At 42.3% G+C, this 13,695-nt stretch overlaps 1 protein-coding gene across 29 annotated transcripts in view; it reads left to right on the forward strand.

The window, feature by feature from the left end:
* The window catches only part of PRRC2C (proline rich coiled-coil 2C), a 90,781-nt gene that overhangs the window by 58,059 nt on the left and 19,027 nt on the right, over positions 1–13,695 (forward strand). For 15 of the 29 annotated variants that reach the window (XM_084851094.1, XM_084851109.1, XM_084851098.1 and 12 more), the window contains 3 exons: positions 2,320–2,409; positions 5,359–5,460; positions 12,467–12,692. In XM_084851094.1, coding sequence (XP_084707220.1) covers positions 2,320–2,409; positions 5,359–5,460; positions 12,467–12,692 — 418 coding nt within the window. The remainder of the gene's footprint in view (positions 1–2,319; positions 2,410–5,358; positions 5,461–12,466; positions 12,693–13,695) is intronic. The other 14 variants (XM_084851100.1, XM_084851114.1, XM_084851105.1 and 11 more) reach the window with 1 other exon arrangement.

The raw sequence follows: 13,695 nt of genomic DNA on the forward strand, positions 1-13,695 counted from the left end.
ATTTAGTGAATGTTCATAAAATTATCAAGCATTTCATGGAGAAGCTGAAATCAGTGGTGCCCCCTCTGGCCATTCCAGAAGCTCTTTTAAAGCAGGTATGAATAAGAACACAGCTGAATATTTGAGCAGCCTGTACTTGCCCAAACTTTACCGGCATGAATCTTTTATGGGAAGTTGCTGTGTCTCTGAAAGCAGATATGACAACTGAAGTGTGTGTCCACTCCTACTCCAGAAAAGTATGTGTGTGTCTACTCCTACTCCATTCCTACTCACATAAAGTATTAACAGGATGAAAACATCTGCAGAAAACAAAAAAGGATGGGGTAGCATCTCTGAGATTCTGGTGCAAGGTACTTGCTTCAATGCAGACCAGAATTTCTGGGGCCCCTCTATACTTTCAGTTGATGTCACGTATTTTGTACTTGTCAACAATTAATAGAATGGATAAACAAATAAAAATAGGTATTTCATGGCAACAGGATGCTGGCTGCAATGTGCAAGAACTCACTGGACATCGCACAAGGTTCAGCATACTTAAAGATCTCTAGATAGCAGTATATGGAAGAAGTCCTCTTCCTTTCTTTTCAGAAGGCACATCTGGAAAGATTCCTTCAGACCAGAGGTGCAGAGCCTCAGGCCCAAGGGTCAAATCTAGCCCTCCTAGGATCCCAGTCCAGTCCTCCGGCATTCCCTAGATGACTATGTCCCCTTCCCCTGGCCCCACTTCTTTTTCCCTGACCACCAGTTGTTTGGTGGTTTCCCAGCATTTGTGCAGTTTTCCCCCATCCTAAAAGGTTGAAATGCCTCTGCTAAGGCTGAATTACTGGCAGTAAGAGCTTTAAATTAAAATATGCTGATTTTTCTGTTCTGTTTTTTGGCTCCGTCCCTTCTGCCTTTGGCCCTGCTTATTACTGGCATGCGGGCCCTGAGAGTTTCTCCAAAATGGAATTTGACCCTCCAGCTGAAAGAGGTTCAGTGCTCCTCCTTCAGGCCATGGTTTGCCTCCCTTCCTAATAGGGATGGACGAAAGTCCCTTACCCGGCCCCACAGTTTTTTTCGGGGGGGGGGCGCTCTGTTTCTCCCCCCGAAATTCTTGGTGGGTGGGGAGGCGCCCCGTCCCTCCCCGCCGAAATTCTGGCCGGGGGGGGGGAGCGCCCCGCCTCTCCGGCCGCGAAAGAAGAAAGTAAAGTAAAAAAAAAAAAAACGTGATAGGCTACGTAAAGATTTACGTAGCCTATCACGGCTAGATTTTGAAAGTCAGCCGTAATAGGCTACGTAAATCTTTACGTAGCCTATCACAGCTGACTTGGGGGCGGGGAGCGCGTACGCAAATGGCGGCGCTCAAGGGCGCCGCCATTTGCGTTCCTTATTTGGGCGTGGGTAGTCTACATAAAGATTTACGTAGACTACGGCGAAAATAAGGGCAACGCTATTTGCGTTGCCCTTATTTTCGCCGTAGTCTACATAAATCTTTACGTAGACTACCTGTGCCCAAATAAGGAACGCAAATGGCGGCACCCATGGGCGCCACCATTTGCATACACACTTTTTTTTTTTTCAAAGTCAGCCGTGATAGGCTACGTAAAGATTTACGTAGCCTATCACGGCTGACTTTGAAAATCTAGCCATGATAGGCTACGTAAATCTTTATGTAGCCTATCACATTTTTTGTTTGTTTGTTTTTTTACTTTGAAATGGCGGCCGGTCGGAAGACCGGCCGCCGAACTGCCACCGGGACCCGCCGCCACGAGGGACATTCGTACGAGGTAAGTCCCATCCGGGGGGGGGCGGGGGGTGTCGTAGAATTTCCCCACCAATTTCGGGGGGCCAGATGCATTGGCATTCGGCCTCCTGGAGATTCGTGGAGAAATTCTCCGACATCCCTACTTCCTAACAATAAAATATTTGAACCTTAGTTAATTACGTACCTAATTTTTTCTTCATTGGTTTGAAGTGATGGAAGTGTTACGCTTCCTACATCAAGGAAGACATATGAAATTAGAAAGCCTCTTTAATGTCAACTTGTTTAAAAATTATAGGCATGTCTCTTAACTAAATCTGTCAGGCATGGACAACCCAATATACATTTGTAGATTTAAGTTAGTGTATTAATCATGAGCATTATAGTTTTTTTAAATGCTGGATATGTAAACTTATTTGTGGAATTACATAAGAAGCTTGATTCTTTTAATATAGGCATTCAGTTTATGAAGCAGTGAAATAATAATTTTTACCTTTTCATGTGTTCAAATCACTCTGTTTCGGGGAAGAATTTTCTTTATTACATAGATCAGCTTCTTCAACTTCTTTTCTTTGCAGGAGTCTGTAACAGACTACACAACACCTTCCTCTCATTCCAGTACAGTGGCAACAAGCAGTGCAAAGATGGAGGAGGCTTTAGTGACTAATGTAAGCATATTAGCGGCTTCAGGCTATAACCTGTGCATTTCACTGTATTTTAATATCAGTGATTATTATTTTAGGTTTCTGTTACTGGCAGACTAATATCATGTAAACTACATTCTACAGATCTTTTAGGGTATGGAAAAGCTTTCTATAAATTTTGTTTCATGAAGTTTTGTGACTTAATAATGCTGAATATTCTTTTTAGAGAACTAATAGATGGAGGCTAGAGGTATGTACATGGCTGTTTCAGATTAGTGGAATCTGGCAATGCTTTCAAGAGTTGGGAGGGAATAGAAACTGGTTTGACCAAGGTCTGGAAGCTAGGCTAAGGGGATATTTACATATTATAGTAATGTGTGCAATGCCATGTGGTAAGGGAACGCACATTGTTATGACAATTGCGGTGTTCACAGAACATTTTAAGATTTGTTACTGCTTTGGCTACACATTCGGAAAGGGTGTGTGTGTGAGAGAGAGACAGGCATGATGGATGAATGAAGTGGGGAGAAGGTAAGGGAGAGAAAAGGAGTATCAAGGCTACTTTTGGCTTTGTCCCCGCCCAAAGTATGTGGCCCCTTATCACTTTCCTCTGAGGGAATGTGGCTGTTGACCCCAAAAAGGTGGGTAACCTCTGGATTACTTGGTACAATCCTCTTGTACAGGTGGAAAATGAATTAAAATCATTCCCCACATTAAAAGATATGCACGCATACACACACTCACATGTGCACGTGTGCGCGCGCAGCCCTTCTCTGTGTACCATTTTTCCACACGTAGGGAGCTTTTTAGATGGGGGAGCAGTAAATCATGTGATAGCCATCATCCTGGGGGCGGGGGGGGGCAATATTAATTTTACTACTCCATTCAGCTCTGTATTACCATATTACTGGACTCTAGTTCTGTATCAGAATTGTTACTCTGCTATACAGTGAACAGACTGAAAAAAACTACTCATTTCACGTACAGAAAGGAAAGTGTTTTAAGAACAAAGTAACTGCATCCGTATTGAGTAATGAAGTTAGTACTCCTTATCTGCAATCCTATTAAAGCAGTAGGACATATTTAAGTTATTATTTTGCTTTTCACACCCCGCTCCCACCATAGTCTTGAAATTGGCATCTTGTCTTGTGATAGTAGAATTTGCCCTGAATAAGCATGCATGCAACAGAGCACACATTTTTCATGCAAGACTGGATAAACTCAGATGTCATGGAACCAGTTGAGAGCATTCCTGAAAATTCACACACTCCTCCCTCTTCTCCTTCCACCTTAAACTCGTGCACTACTCCCCCTAGTCTTCTGTGGTTTAAGATAACTAGTTTGCTGTGATATCTGAATCAGGCAAACTGTGGTTAGCAGTAACCGTTATTTGCCTCCAAGCTAGAGATTGAAACCATGGTTTGAAGTGGGTTTAAATCCATGGTTTGGATATGTGAATCACCAAATTAAAACATCAAGAGAAACTAGTTCTTCACACTTTGGAAAGGAAGGAGGAAGGAGTACACAAACCTGAGACGGTGAAGTGCCCGAGACTGTAGGGGTGCTTCTGATCACCAAACCATGGTACCAAACCATATTTACCATTCATGCTCATTCTCTCTCTCTCCCTCTCTCTCTCCCTCTCTCTCTCCCTCTCTCTCTCCCCCCCTCCCCCTCCCCCTCCAGACCTTACCTTTACAGCTACAAAGAGCAACTTTGAAGCCTTGCATGTTCCTCTTTTAAGGGCTAAAAAAAGTAGAGTAGGATGTGGGTGATTGCCCCTAAATAATCAGTTTGCAAGACTGGCATAAAATTTGAATTATTAACCATTCTTGAAGCAAGCGTGTATGTTACTTAGCCTCATGTTCTTGCAAAGTGGAACAGGGCCTTTAGAAATGGTTCCTTGGCACTTGGTATCTTATTTCCTACTGTAATATGTGAAGTCCTGAGTACATTGTGAATACCTTTTGAAACTAATTGTAGATGCTAAATAATATTGAAGCAACATAGAACTTTGGAGAGCAAATGCTTTTACCTGTTGTGCCTCTTTTTGCAAGTCTGCAGAGGCTTTGTGGATTTGCCTGCTGCTACTGATGGTGCAAGTTGGCAAATGCTGTCTGGCAACAGAAGGTGTCCCTCTAACATGGAAGCCTGATGCTTATTATTCTTTTGCTTTGCGGCTTCATTTCTGGCTTGGCATGTGTGTGTGCGTGTGTGAGCACACACGCATTTGAAGGAAAACAGGATTGGAGCATCTCTTCAAGAGAGTTTCCCGTTGATAAATTGTTTCCTTTAAACAGATTTGGTGATATTAAATATACTTTGTTCAGTTTTATGACAGTGTTTGTAGCTTTCTGTGTCATCCTTTCTATTCATAATGGTTTGAAAGGTTTGAGGTGGATTACATTCATGTTGGAGCACCTTGCAGTTCTTGGGTGCTAGTGACTTTGTACTGCATTTTTGGAGTTAGATTTACCCATAGGTGTGTGGTTTGAAAATTTCATGTATCTTCATTCTTTAAATTAGCTTCATCCTATTCTATGGCAGCATCGCATAAGGGTGATTGTAAGAGCATTGGTAACGACCAGGAGTACAAGAGCATCAACAATTTGATTCATCTTTATTTAAGTCTTCAGGAAAATTTGTTGAGGGCATCTAGTCAAGTACAAATTCTTCCTCCTAAGTGTGGAATCCAGCTGAAGAGGTGTCAAGTAAAATTATTATTCCTGCAGTAGTTTGTTTTTGTGCTCTTTTGGCACTAGGAAATGGACAATATTCCATGACCACAAACAGGATAGACCCCACCACCACCACCTATTGGGGGTTTTTTTGCCTCTTCTGTCAAAACATCCCTGCGAAATGCTTAAGTCTGGAAGACTGTCTTAGCGCAGCAGCATTGCTTGAGCTCTTGCTTTTGATGGGGCTTTTGTGATAGACTTAGCTAGAATGTGATGTGTGTTGCCTGCCTTTCAGGTGCCCCTGCCCCACACCCTCCCCCTCCCTAGGAGGGAGACTCTACAACAGAGCTCCAGCCTAACTCCAGTTTCTCCCGCTACCGTCGACCTCACCCTCAAGGTATGTACCACATCCCTCTAAGGGTCATTTTCTTGCATGCAGGGGAAAGACATCAGAGATCTTGCTGGCAGACCAGTGGAGTTTTAAAAGCAACTGTTTGCTTTTTAGACCACTAGAACAAGAGGGGGGTTCATTAAACTATCTTAACCCCACTTTGTAACTAACACCAAGCAACTGACTCTTGCCACCCAGATCCTAGTATACATGTCAGAATATTGGATGGGATTTATCACGATGTTAGTGATTTCGCTTCCCATAGAGAACATCTGGAAAACAAGCTGCTTATAGCTAGGTGGTTCCAGAGGTTTTTCTGTGAAATAGATTGTGTTGGCTTGAGCTGGCAGTGTTAAGTTTAGCTATATGTAGTGTACATTGACTGGCTGATGTAGCAGACATCAAATCGGGTGACTGGCAATATAGGGTAGTATTTGCGGATACCTTAATGGTTCCTATATATTCCATTGTAGCTGATAAAAAAAACTGTTAGTGGTGGTGAGTGGACTATGGAAGACAGGTGATGTTCATATTGACCGTGTTCATTTAGATTGCGTTATGCATCTCATCAAATTTTAAAGTGAGTCTTGGTAGCATTACTTGCAGGTTGATACCAATTCTTCTCAGTGCTATAAATGAGCTAAGGGGTAGAACAATTAGATCTCTATCTCACCTTTCCAATAAGGACTTGAATTAGTGTGGCTTGCAATTTCAGTTTCAAAGGAGCAAACATGGTGGTATTAGCAGCAGCAAATTGTTCAGTCGTTAAGTCGTGTCCGACTCTTCATGACCCTATGGACCATAGTACACCAGGCCTTCCTGTCCTGTTCTCTCTCCCGGAGGGTGTTCAAGTTCATATTCATTGCATCGGTGATGCTATCTAGCCATCTCATCCTCTGCCGTCCCCTTCTCCTTTTGCCTTCAATCCTTCCCAGCATCAGGCTTTTTTCCAGGGAGTCTTCTCTTCGCATTAGGTGGCCAAAATATTTGAGCTTCAATTTCAGTATCTGTCCTTCCAATGAGCAGTCAGGGTTGATGTCCTTTAGGATGGACTGATTTGACCTCCTTGCAGTCCAGGGGACTTGTAAGAGTCTTCTCCAGCACCACAGTTCAAAGGCATCAATTCTTCGGCGCTCAGCCTTCCTTATAGTCCAGCTCTCACAGCCATACATTACTACTGGGAAAACCATAGCTTTGATTATACGGACCTTTGTCGGCAAGGTGATGTCTCTGCTTCTTACTATGCTGTCTAGGTGTGCCATAGCTTTCCTCCCAAGGAGCAAGCGTCTTTTAATTTCATGGCTACAGTCACCGTCTGTGGTGATTTTGGAGCCCAAGAAAATAAAATCTTTCACTGCTTCCATTTCTTCCCCTTCTATCTGCCAGGAAGTGATGGGGCCAGATGCCATGATCTTCGTTTTTTTACTGCTGAGTTTCAAACCAGCTTTTGCTCTCTCCTCTTTCACCCTCAACAAGAGGCTCTTTAGCTCCTCTTCACTTTCTGCCATTAGGGTGGTATCGTCTGCGTATCTGAGGTTGTTGATAATTATCCCAGCAATCTTAATTCTGACCTGTGAGTCATCCAACCCGGCGTTTCTCATGATGTACTCTGCATATAAGTTAAATAAGCAGGGCGGCAATATGCAGCCTTGTCGTACTCCTTTCCCAATTTTGAACCAATTGGTTGTTCCATGTCTGGTTTTTACTGTTGCTTCTTGACCCTCGTACAGGTTTCTCAGGAGACAGGTAAGGTGGACTGGTACTCTCATCTCTTTCAGAATTTGCCACAGTTTGTTGTGATCCACACAATCAAAGGCTTTAGCGTAGTCAATGAAGCAGAAATAGAGGTTTTTCTGGAATTCTCTTGCTTTCTCCATGATCCAGCGAACGTTGGCAATTTGATCTCTAGTTCCTCTGCCTCTTTGAAACCCAGCTTTAACTTCCGGTAGTTCTCGGTTCACATACTGCTGAAGCCTAGCTTGTAGGATTTTGAGCATCACCTTGCTGGCATGTGAAATGAGCGCAATTGTACGATAGTTTGAACACTCTTTGGCATTGCTCTTCTTTGGAACTGGAATGTTAATTGACCTTTTCCAGTCTTGTGGCCACTGTTGAGTGTTCCAAATTTGTTGGCATATTGAGTGCAGCACTTTAACAGCATCATCTTTTAGGGTTTTAAATAGCTCAGTGGGAATACTGCCATCTCCGCTAGCTTTGTTGTTAGTAATGCTTCCTAAGGCCCACTTGACTTCACTCTCGAGGATGTCCGGCTCAAGTTCAGTGACCGCACTCTCATGGCTATCAGGGACATTCAGATCTTTCCTGTATAATTCTTCTGTGTATTCTTTCCACCTCTTCTTAATCTCATTTGCTTCTGTTAGGTCCCAGCCTTCTTTGTCCTTTATCATGCCCATCTTTGCACAAAACGTTCTCTTGAGATCTCCAATTTTCTTGAAGAGATCTCTAGTCTTTCCCATTCTATTGTTTTCCTCCATTTCTTTGCCTTGTTCATTTAAGAAGGCCTTCTTGTCGCTCCTTGCTATTCTCTGGAACTCTGCATTCAGTTGGATATATCTTCCCCTTTGTCCCTTGCTTTTCGCTTCCCTTCTTTCCTCAGCTACTTGTAAAGCCTCATCAGACAGCCACTTTGCTTTCTTGCATTTTTTTTTCTTTGGGATGCAAAGAGTTGCTGCCTCCTGAACAATGTTACGCACCTCTGTCCATAGTTCCTCAGGCACTCTGTCTATCAGGTCTAATCCCTTAAATCTATTCATCACCTCCACTGTATATTCATAAGGGATATGATTTTGGTCATACCTGTATGGTTTAGTGGTTTTCCCTACGTTCTTCAATTTAAGCCGAAATTTTGCAACAAGAAGCTCATGATGTGAGCCACAGACAGCTCCAGGTCTTGTTTTGACTGACTGTATAGAGTTTCTCCATCTTTGGCTGCAAAGTACATAATCAGTCTGATTTCGATACTGACCATCTGGTGATGTCCATGTGTAGAGTCTCCTCTTGTGCTGTTGGAAAAGAGTGTTTGCTATGATCAGCGTGTTCTCTTGGCAAAACTCTATTAGCCTTTGTCCTGCTTCATTTTGTACACCAAGGCCATGCTTGCCTGTTATCCCGGTGATTTCTTGACTTCCTACTTTGGCATTCCAATCCCCTATGATGAAAAGCACATCTTTTTTTGGTGTTAGTTCTAGAAGGTGTTGTAGGTCTTCATAGAACCGATCAACCTCGGCTTCTTCAGCCTCAGTGGTTGGGGCATAGACTTGAATTACTGTGATGTTGAATGGTTTGCCTTGGATTCGTGCTGAGATCATTCTATCGTTTTTGAGATTGTACCCCAGTACTGCTTTTCCCACCCTTTTGTTGACTATGAGTGCTACTCCATTTCTTCTAAGGGATTCTTGCCCACAGTAGTAGATATGATGGTCACCTGAATTAAATTCGCCCATTCTTGTCCATTTGAGTTCGCTGATTCCCAAGATGTCGATGTTCAATCTTGCCATCTCATGTTTGACCACCTCCAACTTACCTTGATTCATTGATCTGACATTCCAGGTTCCTAAACAATATTGTTCTTTACAGCATCGGATTTTCTTTTCACCACCAGACACATCCACAGCTGAGTGTCCTTTCGGGTTTGGCCCAGCCGCTTCACTCTTTCTGGCGCTACTTGGAAATACCCTCTGCTCTTCCCCAGTAGCATATTGGACACCTTCCGACCTGAGGGGCTCATCTTCCGGCGTCATATCTTTTAGCCTTGTGATACATTCCATGGGGTTTTCTTGGCAAGAATACTGGAGTGAGTTGCCATTTCCTTCTCCAGCGGACCACATTTTGTCAGAACTCTCTGCCATGACCTGTCCGTCTTGGGTGGCCCTGCACAGCATAGCTTAAGGCTTCACTGAGTTACGCAAGCCCCTTCGCCACAACAAGGCAGTGATCCATGAAGGGGAGCAGCAGCAAATACAGTGCGTCAAATACATAAGAAAGGGAGTATCTGCAGGCAATTCTCTAAAATGGCTTTATGGCTGATTTAAAGCTTTTGCTAGTTTTCTCTGTCTTAGGTCTGTATGTAAGGTATAAAGGAGACTTCTAGAAGTAGAAATTCAGAGTTTTTGATCAGCTACTAAACATAGCAGATTATTGATACTTATTCATAACTATAGTGACAAATATGAGTCTATAACTTAGCACTTTAGCTCCTTTATCTAGGTGCAGTTACATACATCTGCGTGTGCATGTATGCACCCAGTCATATACACACCTGTGCTTTTGTATAACTCATGTCAGTGGGGCTTCTGTGAGAGAAGTTCCTGGCAGGAACATGCCTGTTTTTTTAAAAAAACAAGTGTTTTTTTAAGTTTTAAAAAAACCTTGTGAGTTTTCTTGCCTTCTTTTGGCATACATCAGCAACATGCTTTCTGCATATACATCTACAACTAAGCCTCTTGATAGACCAAGATTAAAGAGTGAAACATTGAGGACCCACATTTCAAAATACTTTTGAAAAGTACTCTGGCAGACATTGCACTGGACTAAAAAGTTACTTTCAATATATACAACTTCAGCAAAACTTTCACTTAACATTTCTTACAATTGTTGCTCAGTTTGACATGGCTGTGGTGCCTTTTTCTCTTCAACTCTCTCAAACCTTCTTTCCATGTTAAAGCATCACTTAAGCACCACTCTTGTGCCTCTGCAGATGTATTTAGCAGGACATGTTGCTCTGATAAAGTAATGTGCCTTGGTTTTATCAGGATAACTGGTGATCTGAGAAACTTTTTGAATGTTTGGTAAAAAATATTATGTGTCCACTTAATTGGCTATTGTAAAAGTAATGCACTGTAGAAATTCAAGACTATAGGAAGATAGTGAATAGATTAAGTCATCTGTCATTCTCTGATAGTTGTTTTATGATCAGTATCTGATGTCTTGGTATTGATCCTTATCCTCCCCCCTCCCCCATTATCTCAGTTAACAGATTTTCCATTTGAATCCTTGTGGTCTACTTTGTAGGTGTTTTTCCCTCTGTGCAGTGTCTTGGATGTTTTACATCTAGAGAAATAATTTGATGTTATTCTTGTAGAATAAGAAAGACTTTTAAGAGTTTCATTGTCTACATAAAAATGTGCTTCACAAACATAATATGATTTTGTTAGACTGCAGTCCAAATAGGGTGCTAGCTTTCACCATGCATTATAGTTGCAAACAATTCCATTAGAAAATTGAAGGATGATTTTAAGCTGATATAGCGAATACGTAATTGATCAAAACTGGGTATCTATAAAAATGATCTATAGCATAGACAACAAAAAGTATGTATCATAAAGACCAGCAAATCTGTTATTACTTCTGTTGAAATCATAGCATAGTGTCTCAGAGGTGATCCAAAGCAGTCACAGGTAATGGGGATCTAAGCCAGCCTTTCCCAGCCTGGTGCCCTCCGGTTTTTTTGGACTTCGTCTCATCAGCCCCAGCCAGCATGACAAGTAATCAGGAATGCTCAGAGCCATAGTCCAAAACCTCTGGAAGGCACCAGGTTGGGGAAGACTGTTCTCAGCTGTTGGTTCTTAAATTATGAAAACTGCATATAATTTAAGAACCACAGCTTAGATCAGGGCCCCCCAACTTGGCATCTGTAGGCACCTCCATTGGCATCTGCACAATTCTTCCCTCCCTGCCCCTTTGAAAAAAATAATAACAATTTTAAAAATGTTAGGGCACCAGGTTCTCCTTCCTGTTTCTGAACCTGCCACTGATCAGCTGTTCAGCAGGCATGAAAAGAATAAAAGCAAAGGGAGTAGAGGGGAAAGAAAGAGCAAGGCTGGGACTAGGAAGGGAGAGAAAGAAGAATGGTAGGAATGGGGAAGGGAGAGAAGTAGTGAGGCTAGAAGCAGGGAGTTGCGATGGGGAGGGAGAAAGAGCAAAGGGGAAAGGTCTGTGTGGATGGATGAAGATTGGGCAGGCCAGGAAACAACTCTTTCCATTTCCCCCTCCCTCCCAGCCTCTCCCCACCTCTAGCCAGGCCCTCATGGCAGAAATTATGTGCCTAGCCACATCCTCAATGGGAGCCATTTTTGTGGTGGTGTCTACAGCAGTTTCTCAAATTCCCAAATGTGCGCACAGATCCAAAAAGGTTGAAGATCCCTGGCTTAGATCCTTTTCACTTGTGATTGCTTTGGGTCACTGCAAAAAGTATGCTACAGCTTCCAATAAATGTGTTAGTCTTTAGGATGCTGCATAAGGCATGAGTGATGTTAAAATGGTTGTTTATGCAAATCTCATGTGTTACTCAGTACTGATCAGACAGGCTGAGGTAGTTCATTCAGTGTAGAACCCTGAAGATTTGACATACCTCAAAGCTACACTTTAATACTAACAAGCATGATGATTCACTGTTTATGAAAATCACATGTAGTTAAAAGTCCGGCCCTTATTGGCTTTTTCTGTTATAGCTCAGCATGCCTAAAAACTCAAACCTATTTAATCTTGATTTTATTTGCTGCTGTGAAAGTTAAGAGCAGCAAACGTGGTATAAAAAGCAAAAGTTTAGCAGTTTTTCTTCCCTCTCTGCTATAATGAATGTGCAGGATTGTGCTACATTTGGTCCAGTTCAAACTGCTTATGTATCGGTCCCCAAGGTTCAAATCTGGAATTGAAAACTTGTGTTTGATTGGTTGTGCCATTAACCTAATTTTAATATGTGGATTAAATAGCTGAGGTATACTTCTAACAGATATTCTTGACAAGTTTCATTTAAATGAAAAAATATTGAAGATTCACACTTGTTTCTAATATTTGCTGTATCATTTCCTGTGTTCTGTCCTGAAAATATTAAACAATTTCTATATTGAATGTTTTAAAGCAATTCACTTTTCCTGGCAGCTCACTAGAGGAGTATGGATGCTATTTAGTATGATGATATTAAAACACGGCTGTGAAAATTAGATCTGCTAAATATCTCTTTTAAAACAAAGCAATTCCCTTTTCTGAATAGATGGAGTCTGCTCGCAAAGCATGGGAGAATTCACCAAATGTAGGGGAAAAGAATTCACCAGTTACATCATCGGCATCTCCTGTTACTGGTGGCAGTAGTGGTGGCAGTGGTGGTGGGAGCAGCAGCAGTAGTGCTGGACCAGCCAGTGGTACATACAGCTCTTTCTCAAGTGCATCAATGCCTCCAATTCCCGTTGCTTCAGTTACACCTACAACGTCACTGTCAGGTATAAACCTTTAGACTGTGCCCTGAAAGTTACTTATTCCCGTGATATCATCTTGTTGTCAAGCTTCCTTTGATTCTCTGTTTAGCACTTGACTCAATTCAACACTATTCTGAAAAGAATATATGTAAGTAGTCTGTTTTGGTTTGGTTCACTTTGATTGTAGGAACTGTTGTAACTAAACTATAATTGAAAACTTCCCAGCCTTCCTCCTCAATCACCCAAGACACTTGGATAAGGTTTTACTACTTGCATGCCATTGGCAAAGCCCATTAATAGTACGGACTTTAAAAAGCTAGATCAAATTTTTATACACCATTTATACAAAAGTTGGAAAGAATATCAGTGTTTGCATTCAACAGTAAAATGATGATGCCTACAAATCCAGCATGACTATGCAGAGGTTCTGATAATCCTTGGTAAGTTCAGCCGCACAAGTAGCATTTATCTGATAGCACTGCTTTTTTGTAGATTTTATGCAAATTTAACATGTACTGTATAATTTTTAAGTGAAGGAAGTCATTGATGTATCCAGAAGGAGGTGCTTTGCAAAGACAATAGCTGTGTTCAATATTGCTTAATCCAGGGGTCATCAACGCAGCGCCTGCAGGCACATTGGCACCTGCCAAGACCCCCAAGCGTGGCTGTGAGTCCCCTCGCACTGCCCATTACTCAGCACTGCTGCCCCTTCATCAGTTGGCACACTTTTTCCTACCTCTACTGAAGTGAGTGGAGCAGTATTGCTCTATTGACTTGAATAGAGGTGGGGGAAAGAATGCTTTGCCGAAAAATGGCTTGTGGTGGGGAGGAAGCCTAGCCCCCACCAAGCACACATGGGTCAACAGGGCCCTTGGCAGTGGATAGGCTTCCCTCCCCCTCCAGCTGTTCTTTGGCAGCAGACCCTATCACCATTTTTTTGGAGGGTTCCATCTTGACCCCCATGCTGTTTTAACATCTACATGAAATCACACAGGGAAGTTATCCAAAGGTTTGGGCTGCATTGTCA

Source organism: Heloderma suspectum, chromosome 4, assembly GCF_057233095.1.
Source record: "Heloderma suspectum isolate Gila_16-S chromosome 4, 16-S_ref, whole genome shotgun sequence".
In the NCBI taxonomy this organism is placed as follows: domain Eukaryota; kingdom Metazoa; phylum Chordata; class Lepidosauria; order Squamata; family Helodermatidae; genus Heloderma; species Heloderma suspectum.